The sequence below is a fragment of the Ctenocephalides felis genome, unplaced genomic scaffold, assembly GCF_003426905.1.
Source record: "Ctenocephalides felis isolate EL2017-DRISC unplaced genomic scaffold, ASM342690v1 CF-g0.4_SCAFFOLD_01886, whole genome shotgun sequence".
Classification (NCBI taxonomy): Eukaryota; Metazoa; Arthropoda; class Insecta; order Siphonaptera; family Pulicidae; genus Ctenocephalides; species Ctenocephalides felis.
In genome coordinates this window covers 130,509,819-130,530,031 of record NW_020538040.1, presented here as the reverse complement: position 1 = coordinate 130,530,031, position 20,213 = coordinate 130,509,819, and the positions used below count along the sequence as shown (strand labels likewise).

The 20,213-nt window shown below is 28.7% G+C and overlaps 1 protein-coding gene across 1 annotated transcript in view; it reads left to right on the top strand.

Annotated features, from left to right (window-relative positions):
- LOC113375900 (homeobox protein homothorax-like) overlaps positions 1 to 20,213 on the top strand; it is a 575,379-nt gene that overhangs the window by 9,210 nt on the left and 545,956 nt on the right. The window contains exons 2-3 of the mRNA XM_026615844.1: positions 6,294 to 6,589; positions 14,812 to 14,953. Of these exons, the coding sequence (XP_026471629.1) occupies positions 6,294 to 6,589; positions 14,812 to 14,953 (438 nt within the window). The remainder of the gene's footprint in view (positions 1 to 6,293; positions 6,590 to 14,811; positions 14,954 to 20,213) is intronic.

Below are 20,213 nucleotides of genomic sequence, written 5' to 3'. Positions count from 1 at the left end.
ACGTTTTATATTTAATACAAATACAAATTAAGGTAAATAAATGTTTGAACACAAAATAAAATAAATTAAAAATAATACTGATATTTATTGCTTAAATATTTTATTTCACAATAAAAATATTATTAAAAAATATTTTTATTATAATATTATTTATTATTAAAATTTTTGTATATATTATTTTACAAGTGTTATTAAAAAATCAGCTAAAACTAATATAAAGGGCTAAAAAAATCATTTTATTTTAAACAAATAGTTAATAAATAAGTATATATATATGATATTTTTTTTATTTAATGTTTAAATATTAAGTTAGTGTTTTGAAAAAAAAATTAAAAGAAACAATTTTATATCAAATAATATTTAATAAACTATATTCTGTAATAAATGAAAATAGTGTCTGTGTGACGGCGCCTTTAGATTCAATCGACTCCGACGGGATTGTATTAGATCGAATATTATATAACTTTCATTCTTGTTTTGTAGAAGTATCGAAATTAAAATAATTTAAGAAAGTATTTTTCTAGAATAAAAAATTACACCGTAAAGTTTAATGTTAAATCTGGGTGTAAGTGGCATTTTGCTTTAAGACAAATTGCATGTACTTTATTTGCGTTTACAACGTACTTTTTTATCCGGTTCGTTTAAGTCAATATGGATTGAGATTTTGGCTACTTAGGTACAATTTTAAAATATTTATTTAAAAAATAAAGTTTTTGCTTTTACTAAAAACTAATTCATGCGATTTTTAATTAATATCTTTTACACAGACTTGTAATATATGTAATTATATTAATTTTGGTGCACAAAAACATGCTTGCATGCCCTAAAAGTGGTCCGTTATTCCAAAAATTAATATTTTTTTTATAATTCAACTACTTTTCGTAGGATTATAATATTTCAGGATGGTCGCTTAGGTCATGACTTTTATTGCCATATATAATTACAAAGAAACAAAACGGTTCGTTTTTATCAAAATATAATAAACATGATTTCTAACTATTTTTCGAACTGTTTTTAAATTTTTACAATGCGTTCAGAATTTTTGCCGAAAGCGTGGACAATTTTTTTTTGCTCATTTTTTTTTTTGCTAATTTTGAGGAAACGGTTTGGACGATCGTAGCTCACTTCATCCCATATGATAAAACTTTTAAATTTTTGAAAATCGATTCACATTCACACACACATACTTGAGAATGACTTAAAACGTCGAGAAAAGTTAAAATTATCAAGATGGATTTTTTGACAAAAATATAAAGTTTTCTTTCGGGAAGTTAATGATTCGAGAGAATTATTATAAGTACATATTTAAAAGTTTCTGTGCGATAAAAATTAGAGGAAATAATTTTAATGCGTGTGAAATAAAATGTGTAATAATTTATATAATTGGTAATTATAATTGCAATTTTTTCTGTAATCGTAATAAACAAAACGTATAAAAAATATGAATATGTATTTGTCAAAATCAGATTCGTCGTGCGGTGGATTTTCAGATATGTACTTTATCTAATATTTTATCATATGCTACAAATATCATTAATTTTTCTTTTAATAAACATATTACACATATTTGAGACCTCTAAAAAATATGATAATTTCGTATTGTAAATTTGAAGTCTTTTTATAAATCGCATTGTGACACACATTGTCAATTTTAGTCTTTATAATAAACATATTTTAAGAAAAAGTATTTGAATTATGACATAAATATATATTTGTATAAGTTTAAATGTGTAAATGTTGAAAATATAAACTAATTTTACCGATAACCAACGGCCTTGTATATGCACTTGTAAATAATTTAAATAATATTGAAATTTCTTTTTGAATTTTCAAATTTGCATCGCCAATTCCGTGTGAACAACTAATATTTTGTTATCCATTTATATGCGATATAAAATGGTAACAAAAATTAATCAATTTTAAAATATTATTAACACGGTAATTGCCATGTCAGTCATATAATAATAATAGTGTTTTTCCGGGAATTTTGGGAAAACAAAAAATTTTTGATACATTAAGTTTTTTTTTTAATAAATTTTTAACTGAATTATTTAATAAAGTTACCATGAGCCACCTGAAATTTTTCTTTAACAATATTAATAATTTTATGTTAATAGTAATATTTTTTTATATGTTTATAGCCAATAATTTCATATATTTGCTTAAAAGCCTCAATAAAGTCTGTGTATATGCTATAAATATTTTTTAATACAAATAAATTGTAAATTTTAAAATAAAAAAAACACACATTGCTTGGTAAAGTAATGTATTTTTTTAATTTTGTATTTTAAAATATTGCACCTAATTACTTTAAATACCTCGGTGTTTTATAATAAATTAAAAATAAATTTAAAAAATTATAAATATGTTTGTAAGAGATATATTAACAAATCGTGAAATAAATACAAAAAATATAAACTATAAATAAATAAATATAAAAATAATAACGAAAATTTATACAAAGATAAGTTTAACCAAAGCGACGGTTAAATTACAACCAAAGATTCACTCATTTTTATTTTAAAGTTTTGTATAATAGCTTGTAGATATATTTATATATTTTACAAGTATATAGTAAATATTAACTTTTTTAAATATTGTTGATTTTTTTGATATATTTTTTTTTAATTCCTGCTATCAATTTTAAAAATGTTTGCGCTAAAATTTGACCAGACCAGATTGATTTATTTGTCTAATGGTCTAATGCATTAAATTACATGTCGCAAAATTTTATTATTAAATAAAATAATTTCAGTTTCTCACAATATTTCGTGCATTTTTAAAATTAACAATTTTGAGTTAAATTTTATAAATCGGTAAATATGATTAAAAACATTAATACATAACATAATTTTATAATTCTAACTATAATCTACTATATTAAATTAAATATAAACCAAAGCGACTAAATGCTATGTAATGATATTATTTAATCCTGATTTATAAATAATTATGGTGATTAAATAAAGATTTTCGAAGTTGTAACTATCCGACGGCACCGGAATTTTTGTACCTTGATTTGTATCTTCATACATATGAAAACACATTCGAAATAAATGTTTTTATAACTTATGATTGGTATAATGATTTATTTGTTATAAATTATAATAAATACTTATGTTTTGATTAGTTTACTTAAAAAATTTCAAGAAGAAATATCAACGCTTTTCCCCAGGAAAAACTTAACTAACCTTTGTTTTTTTTTCTTATTGTTAACAAAGTAAAATAAATTAAAAATAAAATAATATAAATATAAAATAAAATAAAAAAAAATTAAATTAAATTAAATTTAATTAAAATATTAATAATATTAAAAATTAAATTAAACTAAAGAAGTGAATACATTGTTCTACAAAATTTATTGAAATGACCAAATTGCAGTAAAATGCAAATGGTCAGTTATTTAAAATCAGTGAACTTTTGAGAAATATTAAAGTAACAGTAATAATATAAATAATTAGCAAAAATGAATGAAATTTAAGAAATTAAATGAAAAAATCCACAGTGACTTTAAAAAAATATAAAAAATAATACAAAACAATGCAAATAAATGAAATAGTGTAAATATATTCTTATAATGAAAAAAATGGAAAGTGGAAATTTAAGACAATAATAAAAATATAACTGCGACTTAAAAAAATGTAAAAATTATTCGAAATAATGAAATTAAAAGTAATAGCGCAAATATATTGTTATAATAAAAAAAACTGCAAAGTGAAAATTTAAAACAATAATAAAAATAAAATGATGTGAAATAACTTGAATGCATTAAGTCAAATATGAAAAGTAACGAATATAGAATAATATATCTGTAAAAAAATTAATAAAAAATAATATTAGATAATATTTGATAAAATATAATAATATAATATGTAACTAATAAAACAACTCTGATTCGTTATTTGATAATATGCACAAACTAATTTAATATGTTTTATTTTGATATAAAAATAATGAAAGATTAATTTATTCTTAGCGTATGTTTTAAAAATCACCCCTTCAACTAAATCGGTTTATTGAAAATTTATTTCACCCTTATATGCATACCCCATAATTTTTGCTCAGAACAGAGAGATAGAATTTATCTGCAATTTACTTGTTAATGAGACGATTATGAAATAAAATATTAATTGTTAATAATAAATTAAAAAAATGAAGTATTTAAAAAAATTAAAAATTTGGATATTGTACATGATTTGTTAATTATTTTGGAGCATAAGTTATAATCTGTAATGCTCATAATTCGATTATAGAAATCATCTAAATTATGTATTTAATTCAAATACTCGTATTCAGTAATAGTTACGACTTAAATAAAAATATTAAATACCTTAGCATAAATTAATATTACTTTAATAAAATATTTAAGTTGGTAACTAAAACCTATATAATTCAAATAAGTATTTTTTCTTACATATTAATTATAATTCTTTATTATAAATATTATATATTTCATTATAATTTAGCACAATTTCATAAAAACAATCGTAAACGTTATATAGCACGATTGTATTTTTCCTTCTGTGCATCTCATGTTGTTTCTCTGAATGTATATTTTTAATGAAATGTTTTAATTAATTATAATTCATTTTTGTGTCTACAAAATATGCACAGATTTTTTTCTAAATGTGTAAATTACCTAATTTACGAATTTTTACGGATCATTTAAGTTTTAGTGAGTGAACAAGGTGTATGTACCTTAATTAATACAAAATACCGTTATAATAATATGACGTACTGAAATTTATTTAAATTAAGATATTTCACGGATTTCTATTTGATGATCTTCAAAATGTTGACATATTTTTTGTATTATGTTGTGTAAAATGAATTTTCGAATATATAATGCTGGATACAAAAATCAAGAAAAATTATTTAACGCAATTTCAAAGGGATTTATTCATATTTTAACACATTAATTGCCACAATGATATTGGAAAAAAAATTTTATGGGCCATGGGCCAAATAATTTAGTTGCTAGGAAACTTAATGTACCAAAAAACAATATTTTTCAGCCAAAATTCATAGAAAAACACTATTATTTATGTCATACATATATGACCGACATGGACCTATATTAAAACTAATTTTCTCAATGGTTTATATATGACGTCTCAGCGTCAGACACATATGGTTGACATGGCGATTAACATGTTAATTAATGTTATTTTTTTTTATTTTTCTTCATATAAAATATTGTAGTTAAGATTGATTTTGCCATATTGTAATTAATTACAGTAACTCTCTTTAATATAAGATAATATCCTAATCAAATATTTTGTTGATAAGAGTATTTTTTGAATGTTTGATACTTATATTTTAAAAAGTTTTAATTGATTATTTAAAAAAAGGATCAGGATCAGAGAAATATAAAATTTTGCAAATTTAATTTAAGGTTTTGAAAAACTTCATCATTATATGAAAAATTATGTGTTTATTGAATTTGTCATCAGTTCTGCAGTTTAGAACTATGGTGGTTTAGTTAAAAGCATCTTTTCGATCGACATTTGCAAAATATGAGATAAATTTGCAAATATTATTATTTTTACTATATTTGTAATATTTTGTAAAATGTTCATTGCAAGAATGCTGTAATATTACTTACAAAAAATATGGCTAGAAATCACCGGCTCTGTTTTTTTTTTTTGGCTAGAGCAAAATTACTAATTATGCACGTTACTGGTGTTAATCAATACAATAAATCATCGTCGTGGTCACAATCCACATTATCTCTACGTATCTTTTTTTTTGGGTTTGCTTACTCTGAGCATTTAACCACCTACAACATTTTTTATTTATTTACATTCTAATTTTTTTATATCATTTTCAACCTGTTTATGTACCCTATTCTATATTCTTCTTAATTTTTCTTCTTCTTATTTTCTTCAATTCTTGTTCTTTTTCAAGTTTCTAATTCTATTTAACTTTCAGCTTAATTTAATTTTTTTCTTCATTCTTCTTTCAAGTTCCAATATTTCTCTTCTTACTCCTAATTCAATTCAATTATTCGAATTTTATTATTCCTATTTTTCTTAATTTTTAATCAAATTCTATTTACCAAATACAATTTTTATTTGATTTCAAATTAACTACACATATTTTTTTTATAAATTCTAAGTCATTGACAGGATTTGATCCAAAAGATCCCTGTCGTGTGAATCGAACACGATACCAAAGAGCTATGCTCGCCACAAACGTATCCTGTATCTATATATTATCCTTACTAACGCGATTTTTGTCATATTATTCATTTTTTTATTTTTATGTTTATTAATTTTTCCGCCTTTTTCCAGTACGACGACGGCCTGCACTCGCACAGCGGCAGCGGGGGCTACATGGACGGCGTCCCCGCCTCGGCCTCAATGTACGACCCTCACCGTGTGAGCGGCGGCCCGCTGTCCGGCACGTCGCATCATTCGCCGCACATGGGCCACGGCGGCGGCGGCCTTCCGCCCGGCATGCACGCGCCGCCGGGAGCGGCAGCCTACCATCCCGCCAACCACGCAGGACCCGGCGGCGTTGTCGCCAACCACATCATGGGCGCTGGCGTGCCCGACGTACACAAACGAGATAAAGACGCTATATATGGGTAAGGATTATTTATAGAACACGGGGATTATTTACAAGATTATTTACAATCACTCTCTGACAGCGTATCATTTGTACCGAATCTAATGCCGTTCAGATTGAATTAAACACATAGATTTTTAACCAACTTTCATTTTCAATCAATTTGCCATCCAATGGATAATAGAAACGTTAACAAACGATAATTTGTTTAGGGTGATATAAAGATTCTTACACAAATTTTTAATTTTCACTTGCAACAGTGGTTTCCAACCTTTTCGCACTGCGCTACCTCGTTTATTTAAAAAAAAAAAATAATGCTGAGCCCTCTTAATTTCACTAACTGTCTTATTTCATAAATACTCGACTGATATTATAGTGTATTTTAATATAAAATATTATGCCAAAATATGCATAGATATGGGTCTCCCATGGCGTAACGGTTAAGCGCACTGTCTTGTGTGAACAGGGGCGTGCGTTCAAACACCCGCTCTGGACAACCCGATATCATGCAGTAGCGATGTCCATTTTCACTTGAAAATATCGATCAAAAATATGTTTTCAATTGAAAATAGCCCATTTTTGGGCACTGCGGTGTGAAATGGCAATGGAAAATCTCTCACAATATTCTTTCCTGAACAAAATTGGAGTTTAACTCAGCTCACCGACCTGCCCTAGGGCGGTACTGCGTATTCTACATGAAATAATTATTTATTCATTCATTTTTATATTACTTCAACTTTTTGGTGTATTTTTTTGGAAATAGTATTCTCAAAGCAGTTGTATAGGGTAGGGCGGGGCTAGTTGAGCAAATTTTTACTTAAACGGATGTAGCTCTTCAATGAAAAGTCTCAAGAAATTGCTATCCGACTTAATGGATTTGTTTATCGCTTATGAAAAGTATTAATACTATTTTTTGGTAATAAGTAAAATTTAAAAACTACAGCTTACAAATTATTTTACCATTATATTCAGTATTTTGTTTAAAATCATTATTACTCATAGACTTAGCTTAAATCTTAAAAATAATAATTAATTTCTGGAAGTTAAAGGTTATTGTCTTAGTGACGGAACAATTTTAGCAACTATTCTCAACTAACCCCAACTCGGAATTCCAAAATAAAAGTGAGTTTATAAAAAAAACGTGAGCATTATACCCAGAATCTCTGTGCATATTAAAAGTACAATAATTACATGGAAGAATGACATTTACCTGATTAAAAATAAATAACATTTGACTAAACCAGACAAAAACTCGTGATGAATTACTTTTTTACTTTTTGGTCTCAAAATAAACAAAACGTCCGTGAGCCTCAGTCATTTGTCCAGCGGCCACTAGCGATCGCGGGATGTTTATTTCTTCCAAACCTCTATCTTTCGCCATATAATGCCTAAACGCACGGTGAATAGTTTTCGAGATATTTCGATTGCTCAACTTGCCCCTATGCTCAACTAGCCCCGCTCTACCCTACCCTCCCTCTCCTTGCAACAAGCTTGTGTCTTCCTGAAATATCGCGCCCCACAGGTTGGCAACCACAGCCCTACAATAATCCGACTAATTAAAACGACACTATTTTCCGGTAGATATACACTTAACCGATGTGCCTTATTTCAACACAATCTTTTTACGGATGTGTTTTATTATTTTTACATACAAATTTTTTTCTCGGCACATTTTTATAGATCGTTAGAATCCTATAAAAATGTAGACGCATATATATTTAAAAATAATGTTTCACTGGATATAATCACTGTAATTATGTATGTTTACATCTGACGTGAATGTTAAAAAAGAGCTTTTAAATTAAACGCACCTTTATGTCAAACATACATTTTCGAGGAACAAAATAATATAAAGAATATCTAATGCGTGTAAAAAAATGTTTTAAGCGGGAAAGAAATGTTTAAATTTAATGCATATAATTAATATTTAGCAAGAAAGTTGTAAAGAAACACATAATATATAGTTTTAAATTATATTCTTTCATTCCGACGTGCAAAATAGCTTTCTTTAATTTTTGCTTAAAACCCTTGCGTGTCTTATGAAAAACAAATATTATTTTTGAACACATCCGTTTAAAGTTGACTGATTTAAATCTAAAATGAAAGTAAGGCACGGCACGAATATGCTACAGCAATCATTAAAAAAAATCACGGTAAAAGTTCTTTTTTTTATAAAGTATTTATTCGATAGATTTTTGCACACTGGCAACACGCGGCCCAACAAAATAACCCAACGCACAAAAATCGTGTATATCCTTCCATTTCTACATGTCAGTGTTGTTTTAAATCCTGATAATTTCCATAATGAAATAAAGTTGCATCTGGCTGCGTGTATGTGAGCTTTTTTTATTATTATTCTACCATAACTTTTAAACGGCTGAATGGGTTTCATATGTCATGTTAGGCAACGTAGCGTCATTGAAAATTCAGTATGGCTGACGCATATGCCATATTATAAAAATATCGTCTTTAAAGCTCAGAACCGGCTCAAAATATAGAATTAGGAAACTTACAGTCGTAATAGTAATAGTCGAGTCGGTGGTTATGATCGGTTCTTGATTCTGATCACAGAAACTCAATGACTTATAGGAACATTATTCCAAAATTTATTGGAATATTAATTTATTTAATGTATTAAAAAGTACAGCTATGAATATATTAAAGTTTTAAATTAACAAATTTAATTGTTCAAAATTGAATGCGGTTAGTTTTTGTAACAAAATTTTATTAACAAATTATATTAATTGCATTACTCAAATAAGTTTCATATAATAGACAATTATAGAGAAGGACAATGATAGACATATATATAAAAATGATCATTTTAGTTATTTTAGCATTAAGAAATACAAAAATACATTTTTTTACAAGGAGGCTTTAGATAATTTAAAAATTAAAAATAATAATAGCTACTCAGAAAAACTTAATATACGCCTATATAGGGGAGCTAGGAGCTTTTTGTAACAGGAGTAAGTAATAACAGGCGAATTTTCTAAGAACTTAAACTATATTTAAATATTTTTGTCTCGATTGGACACGTAAATCGTCCTGCATAATGTTGTCATAGCTACTATCCTTCAGGCCGACGCAGTGTACAGAAGTGTGCATGTCCGTCATTTTCTACGTTTTGGTCATAAAATTTTGGTTTGCGTTATTACTATCGACTAATTTTAAATTTTATATTACCTATTTGACCATTTTTATGATTGCATAATTCTTTGAATAGTTAACTTGAGTAATGTAAAAAATTCACACTTGAGGTTAGTTGGAAACAAACCCTTGGGGCTAGTTGTAACATGCAAAAATGATATTGTCTGGTGTGTATACAGATTCAAGTGTCTTCACTTTTATATTATTATCACTAATTATTATTATAGTATTACTCTATATCTTTTATTATAATTTATGTTGATTTATGAAAAAAATACTTAAAAACATGTCAATTTTGACAAGCAAAATATATTATCAGAGACATAGATGTATATTGTATATAATTTTCTGTCGTTACTACTTACCCCGATAGATGTTACAACTAGCCCCTAACACGGGGTAATTTATAACATCACATTTTTCTAAAAATTGATTATTTGTGAAATAATGAACAACAGTTATGAATTTATTTTTACTTGATCCAGTAGAGGAATAGTTACAGCATCCATTCATCTTTTTTCATAGAATTATAGTCAGTGGATCTGATGATATATTAATTTTGATGAAAACTGTTATAATAAGCTCATGGCTCCCCTATATATAAAATAATTTTTATAACCTATTTTTGAAACCAGCTTATTAATTTTATTAAATTATTAAATTCCAATTGAATTCAGTATGAATTGCGAAACAGTTTAATTTTCAGTTTTAGAGTAAAAATGTGGCAAACATTTTCCACTTCGATGACTAAATAAAATCAAATGAAAAATTCTTAATTTTCCCTCAATCTTTCGTATACGAAAAAACGGAATCGCATCAGAAAAAACAGCGCACGGAATACATTATCAGGTATAACGATTTCTTTGCGTTAATTACTTTGATACATGCTGTAATTACGGACTTTGCTAACATTTCTAATTACTCGCCATTAATCCAGCTTTTCGAATTTTCCTTTAATTGTATTTTATTTCACCACCATTCATTGCATAAATTACGGTATAGAATCTTTGGAAAACCAATAACGCGTAACATAAAAATGAAGCAAATTTAATAATATTTAAATTTAATTATAAATATAAATAACTTTTGGAGTTCTTAACTTGAAGACTTCTAAGAACTTTGAAAGGGTTCCGTAGAAACCCCGAGATTCCGTACTTTACTTTGTAAAAATTTCCTCAAAGTAAAACCTGGAAACTCAATATTCAACAGGTTCCGTACCAAAATTTTGAGTACGAAGTTCTATAACTGTTTATTCAAAAATTTTTATAAGCACATTTTGAGTACGAAGTTCTAAAAATTCATACTGAATAGTTTCACAAACACCTTCTAGCTGCAAATTCTACAAAAATCCGATGGAATCCGTAAGAAACGTTCTATCTATGCGGGCATATAATTTGTTGCTTCTTATCTTTGTTGTTTCACTTGATGAATCTAATTATTAATTAGGTACATAATGTGCGACATTTATGGCTAGTTAAAATTGAAATTAATAAGAACATCGTGAATAAAATACATAATTGCTTTTGATAAGCAACTGCTAGTTATATGAGGATGTATATAAATCTCGATGTCAGCGTGCGTGCGATTTCTTTATAAATTATGCAAAGAATGTAATGACTTGATATTAATACTAATTTTGATTAAAAAAAAATGAATGATACAAGTTTTGTTCGTTTGTTTAAACTGTTTATTTGTTGAATAGGGTAGAGCAGGGCTTAAAGGCTCGTGGGTAAAAAGGTCCAACACCATTATTTCAAAAACAAGTAAAGCACAGAATTTTTCAACGATACTATTCTAAAGTAGAGGGCAAGAGATGTGTAGCCAATGATTACCATAATTTTTACGATGTCGCTATCAGAATATAAACGGCCATGTATGAATATGCATAAAAAGTTTTTTTGTTGGTAGTTTTTTTTTGGTTTTGAGCACTTTTATTTAGTTTATGATACCTGAATATAATTATTAAGTATATGTTATTTAATTGCTTTATAAGATACATTGTTATTTTTAAGGTAGATTCAACTTTTTTTTATATAACCTTTATGAAAACTGACATGTAGATGGGGTAAAAAAGACCAACTAAACCCTTACACTGGCACAGGTGTAAACAATAAGAAAATTGTAAATAAAAAGTAAAAAATCGGTTGATCTGTGTTCCCGAAATCGTCGACGAAAATTTGTATCCGCACACACACACATACATTTATTTTTTCTAAGGTATGCCAAAATGTTCAGAAATCTTTGAATCGTAAAGATATATACATATCTTCATTTTTTATTTTTTTGGGATTACTATAACTTGCCTTACGGAAAGTTAATTAAGTTAAAAATAGCAGTTTTACAAGAGATTGATTAAATAAATTCAAACTTTGGTGATGAATATTTCTGACAAAATACTCAGGGTTATATACAGTGTTATCCATGTAAAAAGGTACCTATGACATTTATATTTTGCATTGGTTGAATAATGTTGCTATCTTAAAATCGTTTTAAAATTAAAAATAAGGCATTGGACCGTCTATTTTACCCCGTTATGGGGTAAAAAGGACCAGGTGCCAATTTTTAGAAAAACATTTCTGCAATGATGAGTTGATTATGAGAGTTTTAATGAACATAGTCAGATAGTTAGTATGCGTTACTTGTTACATAATTGGTTTGGTTTTTACAATATAATTCCTCAAAATCAAACTGGATCTTTGTGCCTCGACCTACCCTATGAAACGTTATAATTCATCTCTGCGACCACTTAAAAGTGGCAGCGGCCTTGGCTATCTTTTCTTGGCCGTTAAGGGGTTTTTAAATTACTCTTGTGTGTATCAATATCTGCAACGATACAATCCAAATGGAATATATGGCATTAAAATCGAACAACACCGTCGTATTGGTTCCTCTCGAGTCGTGTCCGCCTGTGTGTTACCCGTGTCCTTGTCCGCGCGCTCGCACACACAGAGGCCGTCGCGGCTGTCACGGTATGATCGACACGCGTCCCACATGATTGTGCCCCTTATGAACCCACTTTATAACTCTATCCAAGCATCCTGAACAACATGGGAACATTAAACACAATAGTACTAAACTTTAACGATTGCTATAAACTAATAATCGCATTCAATAATGCAAAAGCCAATGCGAGCGAATGCAAGCAAAGCTTGCACGGCACTGGACACGCGGGACGGCACCCGAGCCGGAACGATCGGTGCGTGCCCCGCGGGATCTGTACCAATTAGGTCGCGCAATAAAATTATAGAAATATATTAACTGAAGCTATAATTTTGCTAATTGAAAATTAGTTGTTTACCCATTACATAAAATAAGCTCCAGAACAATTCCTGAATGATACAAAGCTTTAGTGGCACGTTTTCGGATAAAATAGAAATTTTGAGGGTCTATCTTCGTGTGAATTGGTAGTAACGAACTGTCAAGAAGCTGTGTATTCACTGTGCGATCAGACATTTTACACATAAAACCTCACTTAACGTATTTGTTATCAAAGAGACATCAGAAAGTTGAACTTACGATAAAATTATTACTTGACAATTGTGCATATGCTTTATATGTAAAACGCCTGATCGCACAATAAATAAATTTCTTTTATCCTTTTAGGGCCGTTCAAATATTTCGTAAGCACTACGGGGGGCGGGGGGTTGTTGATTTGCTTATTTTGGGTTGACATGGGGGGGCAGGGGAGTCTGGATTATGATAACGTCATAGGTAGTATTTTTATTTTTTTACAATTGCAAAATGTTTACATAAGCATGGGGGTAGGGGGTAAGAGCTTTGCTTACTTTTGCTGACAAGGGGGATGGGGGGGTAAATAATTGTAATAAATCTGCTTACGTAATTCTTGAACGATCCCTTTATCACTTTTTGGATTTAACCTTTTTGCTCAATAAATTTGATAAAATTTTCCATTTTTAGTCGCCTATATTATTGTTTTTTGAGACAAAAATAACATAAGTGTCCAATGCAAGTAGAAGTGATCTAATCTTTTTGACAATTCGTGTCTACCAACCATAGATCTTATACTACGTGGACCGCTAGTCCTCATATGTTTTCCATTTTGTAAAGTGTCAAAAGATAGAAGGGGTCTGTGACGTCACCGAGTGAACGAACGTTGCCGACAATCGTGGAACACTCCGGATTAATTAAATGCCACATGTCAAGTGCTTAACCTAAAAGTAAATATTCTATGCTCGATTTGCATAATCATGTGTGGATTATATCACATATTATATTATATATTATACACCATAATAGTTATGTGATTAAAATAATATCTGCAATAGTTTTATGTCAATAATATGGTCGCAACTGTGTGGACTAATAATTATTTTAGGAATAATAATTCGATAATAGTAATATTGCCCCTGTGAAATAAATGTACGTGAAATCGAATCCACCTGTTGAAATCGATTTATGCATATGACATTTAATCTTTCGGGAGTGCTCCACGATTGTCGGCAATGTTCACTCAGTGATGTCATAGTTTCCTTCTATCTTCTGACACTTATTTTGCACTCGACTTGCAGCCCATGTAGTATAAGGATCTATGCTACCAACTCATATGATTATAGATCCGTAACATTGCATTATCATCACATGTTTTTAATTTAACCCAGAATTGGCCCCTTGGTTTAACCTTATTATTCCTCATTGAATTTGACAAAATTTTCAATTTTTTAGTCATAGTTTTTGAGACAAATAACACAAGTATCCAAAGCAAGGAGAAGTGATCTAATCTTTTAATCATTTAAAATAAAAAATAAAATATTTTTATTCAAACGGTATGCAGTTTACAATCTATTTATTATTCGGAACAACGGCTGGCTCATGTTACTGTGAAACCAAGCGGCTCAGAACAGGCTTCTTGCATCTTAAAGACATAATATAAGTATTTAATTAAAACAAATGTTTATAATGGAATATATTCTGAAGAATTTTATTAATAATTAATTTTCTAGTTATTTTGTATAAATTATTTACATTCAAAATTTGTCAAAACTTGTATTTAAAAAAATTGTAATATTAGAAAAAGTGTAATACTGTGCATTGATATATTATTACATATATTAATATAAATTTTTATTTCAGTCATCCCCTGTTCCCGCTTTTGGCTCTGATATTCGAAAAATGTGAATTAGCAACCTGCACGCCGCGCGACCCCGGAGTGGCCGGCGGCGATGTTTGTTCGTCAGAATCATTTAATGAAGATATCGCAGTATTTTCTAAACAGGTAAGAAATTTCATATGATTTAAGTGTCATTCACGTCGAAATTGTTTGACTTTTTTAACAAGTCAGCGTTTTTTTAAACGCGCAACCGTTTTGATCACGAATGTCAAACGATGGCTTGGATAATTGTCACAGAACTTGTGCCTGTGTTGAAGTTGAAAGTTAGTGGAAATGATGTATGTTTGAAAAAATTGACTTTTTTAATAATAATCGTTAGTTGTTGTTGATGTTAAATGAATTATTTTGTCTGATTTTTAAGAGTTTGTGAAATTGTAGTTAATTCAACATTTTTATTGGCGACGGAAAGGTTACCATTGATAAAACTAGATGCGTCCAATTATCGATCGATTCTTGCATAGTCACTGATTCATAATACACAGTTCATGCTTGCAGAAAAAGCAGTTTTAACAAAAAATGTAGAAATTGAATTTCAAAATCTAAAGATTCAACCGTGTTTGAGGGAACTAGGTACAATACAAACCTATGGCAAAGTCGTAAATTTTTCCACAGAATTTAAATTGAATTACAACATAATTCAAATTGAATGTTTGGAATTTGTTCCATAATTAAAAAAAAAAACCGATGAAAAGCGCGATAATAATAAATCAAAAGTGGACTAGTAATATGCTTTAGGAACATTTATATGTGGCATGCTTTGCAGTGGGTAAACCATCCATATAATTTGTGTTAACTGTTCTTTTCACTTATATACTACGTATCTCCACATTTACATCAGTTAGTTATTTTTTATATTAATAATGTTGTAGAAATATTTTTTATTTAGTTTTATTATTACTTTTGCCGGGTCAACTAGTATATATATACATGTGTGTTTATGTACGTGTAATATTATCGCATTAATTCAAATGAATTAATATATTATTGTTAAAACAAATCTGTAATTTAAATGGTTTTGTTGATTTGTGATAGCCCTTAAAAAGCGTTTCAAATTTCGTCTTATTTATTTCACGGGCCATAAATAAATATGACACAGAGTTTTCGATATTACTTATGAGTCTGATATGATATATCGATATTTTATCTGATAAATTTCGGTTCGATTCAATAATACTCTAGCTGGATTGTCACGGTTTTGATATCAAACGATAAACAGAATTAATCAGTAGAGCACTAATCCCGGCTTAATCCGATGTTACATATATTGATTTCTATTTTGTAATCGTACATGTGGAAAGGTTATTTTTTTATTAAAATATTTCCTATGGTTATTAAATACAATTTTTTGTCGACTGAAAAATCTATTGTCTATTTGTTCGCCCGTCACGGACTTCAGAAATCTTTCACAAAAATCTAAATGGGTGACCGTGTTACAAAAGAACAACATTTTTGACGTAGGTACGACCAAACAAAAAAGAATCATTTTTTTTGTTATACATGAATACTTTTTACCTTTCAAATTAACTATTTGAGAACCTGTCACAGTAATTGTAGTTTCTTACGGTCGCAGGATGCTGTAGTTTATGTATGTTATTAGCCATAATCTATATTTATGCGACGAATACTAAAAGCGGTGATTTTTCACACATAAAAAAGTTATTTGTAATAAAATGTACATTCGCAAAGACTCGTAAATAAACAGTCAAGTGAATAATGCTTATAGCCGGGCACGTTGAGTGCCGAGAAGGGAAAATTATGTAGGGAAATGGAATTCACACAACCGCACATCTTGTAATAAGTGACATAATATTTAAATAATAGTTGCAGGTGGTATATGAATTTTACTACTACATAACTTCACAAAAATAATAAATTTTCTCCATGACTTAATAACTAATTTATAAAAAGAAACCAATGAAACACAAGTTCCATAATGATTTTTACGTTGTTAATTATTCAAAACGAAGCCTGTTTGAATCGTCCCAAATTGGCTCGTAAAAACACACGTTTGAATCCGTGATTAAATTGTGATATGAATTCATAATGCCGAGGATTCGGTGAAATTTACATTCGTCCACTAACAGATACTTAAGATTGACATTTTGACTTTAACGGCACTTTAAGGAACAGCGGATGAAACAATGGTTCACTTAAAGAAGAAAAAATAAAAAAATGAATCAACTTTTTGCTGTACACAAATGTGTAACATAAAGTTTTGCTTATGAGACATGTTAAGGTATGCACAAGCCCAATATAAGTATAGAATAGAGCGGGGCTTAAAGGTCCGCCACCGAAATCTCAATAACAAATAAAATTAACAATTTTTTAACAACAATATTTGAAAGTAGAAGGAAAAAGTTGTATACCCAACATAAATAAATATGTAAATGAAGGTAAAAATACATTTTTACAAGAGATAAATAAAATAAATAGTTATTCCAATTGTGCTGTTCAATATTTCTTACGAAATACCAGATTTACAGTCTTGAATATTACAATTATGAATAAATTTATATAAATGTTAACATCAAATGAAAATTGGTTAATAAGTTATTTTCATCAAAGTTTTTTGTTTGTCAAATTTCCTCATATAAATAATATTACAAGAGTCGAAAAGTAAATGACCCGATCCGTAGTTGCATTAATTAACAGTCCTGCGGCCGAAATTGTGATTCCATGTGAAGATAGTGTATCAGTTCGATGTCGTATGTTTTTTTCGACTCGAGACTTAAAAATGATTCTAAGGACAGAATTTCTCGGAAACATTCTTGTACAGGTATCGATGCATTCATTGACATTGTCAAATAAAAAGGTCCCCGGTCAAGTAAAAAAGCTTGTGATATTTCAACCTGCTCCTCTCATCGGTCGATGCCATTTTATAGATATCGTTTATCTTATTATCTTGTTATTCGTAAGCATCTGCGAGATCATCGGACGAATGTTGTGTTGTTAGTATTTTATGTGCCAAACACAAAAATCCGAGAAAATGTATTGATACATTGCTCATGGCGATTGCTTTTCATGATAAACCACCCACGGGCCACATTTCGACTTAAACACACATGTACTTTTATATACATGGGCCAATGTACATGTCTATATATACATGAATATATGCACTTACCTGCTTTTTTACTCTTTTATTATAATTATTTTTCTTATTAATTTTATTTTCCTCCTTTATTATATTTATTATACATTTTTTTTACATTATCAATGTTAGTTACATTTTTTTTGCTAATCAAATATCTAATGCTGGAAATAAACAAATTAATACATATTTGTTTATATACTTCGTATATAAGAAGATATTTTACGAAATAATAGCTTTATTTAACCAAGCAAATACAAATTTTATGGGAACTTTTATTTGTGGTTTATAATCTTCATCTTGTATTTCGTAAGAAATATTCATCAGTAGAGATAAAATAACTATTTAATTTATCTCTTGCAAAATTGATATTTCCAACTTAATTCACTTTTTTATTTACTATTTCTTATTGCTTGCACCTTTGTCAATGTAAAGGTTTAGTTGATTCGTTTTACCCCACCCACTCCTAAGCTTTTAATGAGGTTATATAAAAAAAACTGTTGAATCTAACTTAAAAATAACAATACATCTTATTATCTCATCTCATTAAATAACTTATGCTTAAAAATTATATTCAGGTATCATAAACTTATATCATGAGTTCAAAACTAAAAGAAACGCCAACAACACAAAACTTTTGGTATGAATATTGCTATATTTTTATTTATCTCCTGATATTACTTTAAAATAGTATCAATAAAAAATCTACTTTGCTCGTTTTGCAGATAATTATGATGGACCTTTTTACCCGTGAACCTTTGAGCCCTATACGTACCACATATACTTCAAACCTTTAAGTACTTTTCAAACGCGTTTAATTTGTTTTATATTTTCTTGTCTAAAATTTATAATACCATTTCTACTTTATTTTTTAATTTTGGTTATTATATTAACCTATAGAAATTTTGCACTTTACCTGATTTTTTCAAATCTATTCACTATTCATTTCATAATGAAATTTCTGCTGCCAGGTAAGGTATTATTTTTGTATTCGTTTCATAGTTAAGATTTTGAGCGGATTTGCATATCCATATGACGGCTTTCGAATTTCAATGATAATATATGTGCTCCTATAGAAAAGCCCAAAAGAGCAATTCCTTTTTTGTGCTTCTACGCCGAGTTCAGAAATAAATAACACAAAGACGCTGTTGGATCGTTTAATGTTTTGGCAGGCATTGACCGTTGCACAGCGGGAGGTGCAAACTTTGAAAATTACAAAAAAGAACATCCAGAATATAATACTATATACGACTTATGGAAAAAACGTATAGGGTATTGCAGAGCGCATTCGAAACGCGGAGCGTGGTACCCTCCGGTACCACGCCGAGCGCTGCCTAGTGCGAGGGCCACGGGGACGATCGATCTGATCTGGTTCCGCACCATAATAAAGGACTCAATATATTTTTCTATTTTTTCTTTCCGAATATTTGTGCCCTTTGTTGTTATCCAACTGTCTAAGTTCAAGTTAATTTTGATGTCGTTTTTTTTAATATTTGCCTATTCCATATCAGCAAATTTTTGATAGTATTTCTACGAGAAAGCTTTGCAAGCTGTGTATACAGTGCGCTGCTAAAATGTAAACTTCAATTAATTTTTATAATTGAACCGCTCTTCTTAGGCCTTTAATATTTTACCTGGGTCAGTTTAAGCATAAAATCAACCATTGTGCCAAGTTTCATAAAAATCTGAGACGAACCCACGCGGGTTCTTCCTATTAGAATATCTAAATCGAATGCTGGAATATGTGTAAAAAATTGGAATACGAAAAAATGTTAAAAATTCAATACAAACTTTGACTTTGCCTCTAACTGAATAAATATCTATTCTTCAATAAATCATTAAGTTGTTGAAGAATTGAATTAATAATACAATATAATAAACAATCCGAATATATAGAGTCCGAGAATATATAAAAAGTAGAGAATACATAGAGACCCAATGAGATGTGTCTTGTAAGCATTTTATACTGTGTTTTCTTCAAAAATTATTTTAAAAGAGCTTACTGACAGTTACATTTTCGTACTATTATTGTATGTTACATTTAATTATAAAAAACTTCATATTTGCTCATGATGACGTAAAATTTTACGTCGAAACATTTGTAATATTAAAGATATTATAAAATCTTGACAATCCTCATGTATATTTGATGTTTCGTTATGGTTAACCACTGGATTGCCTTCTATAGAAATACTAGGTTAAGAAAATGTTTAACAGAAGATGCTTATAGAACACGTAGTTTTGATTGCTCTTAAAATAAATAAAAAAAATATG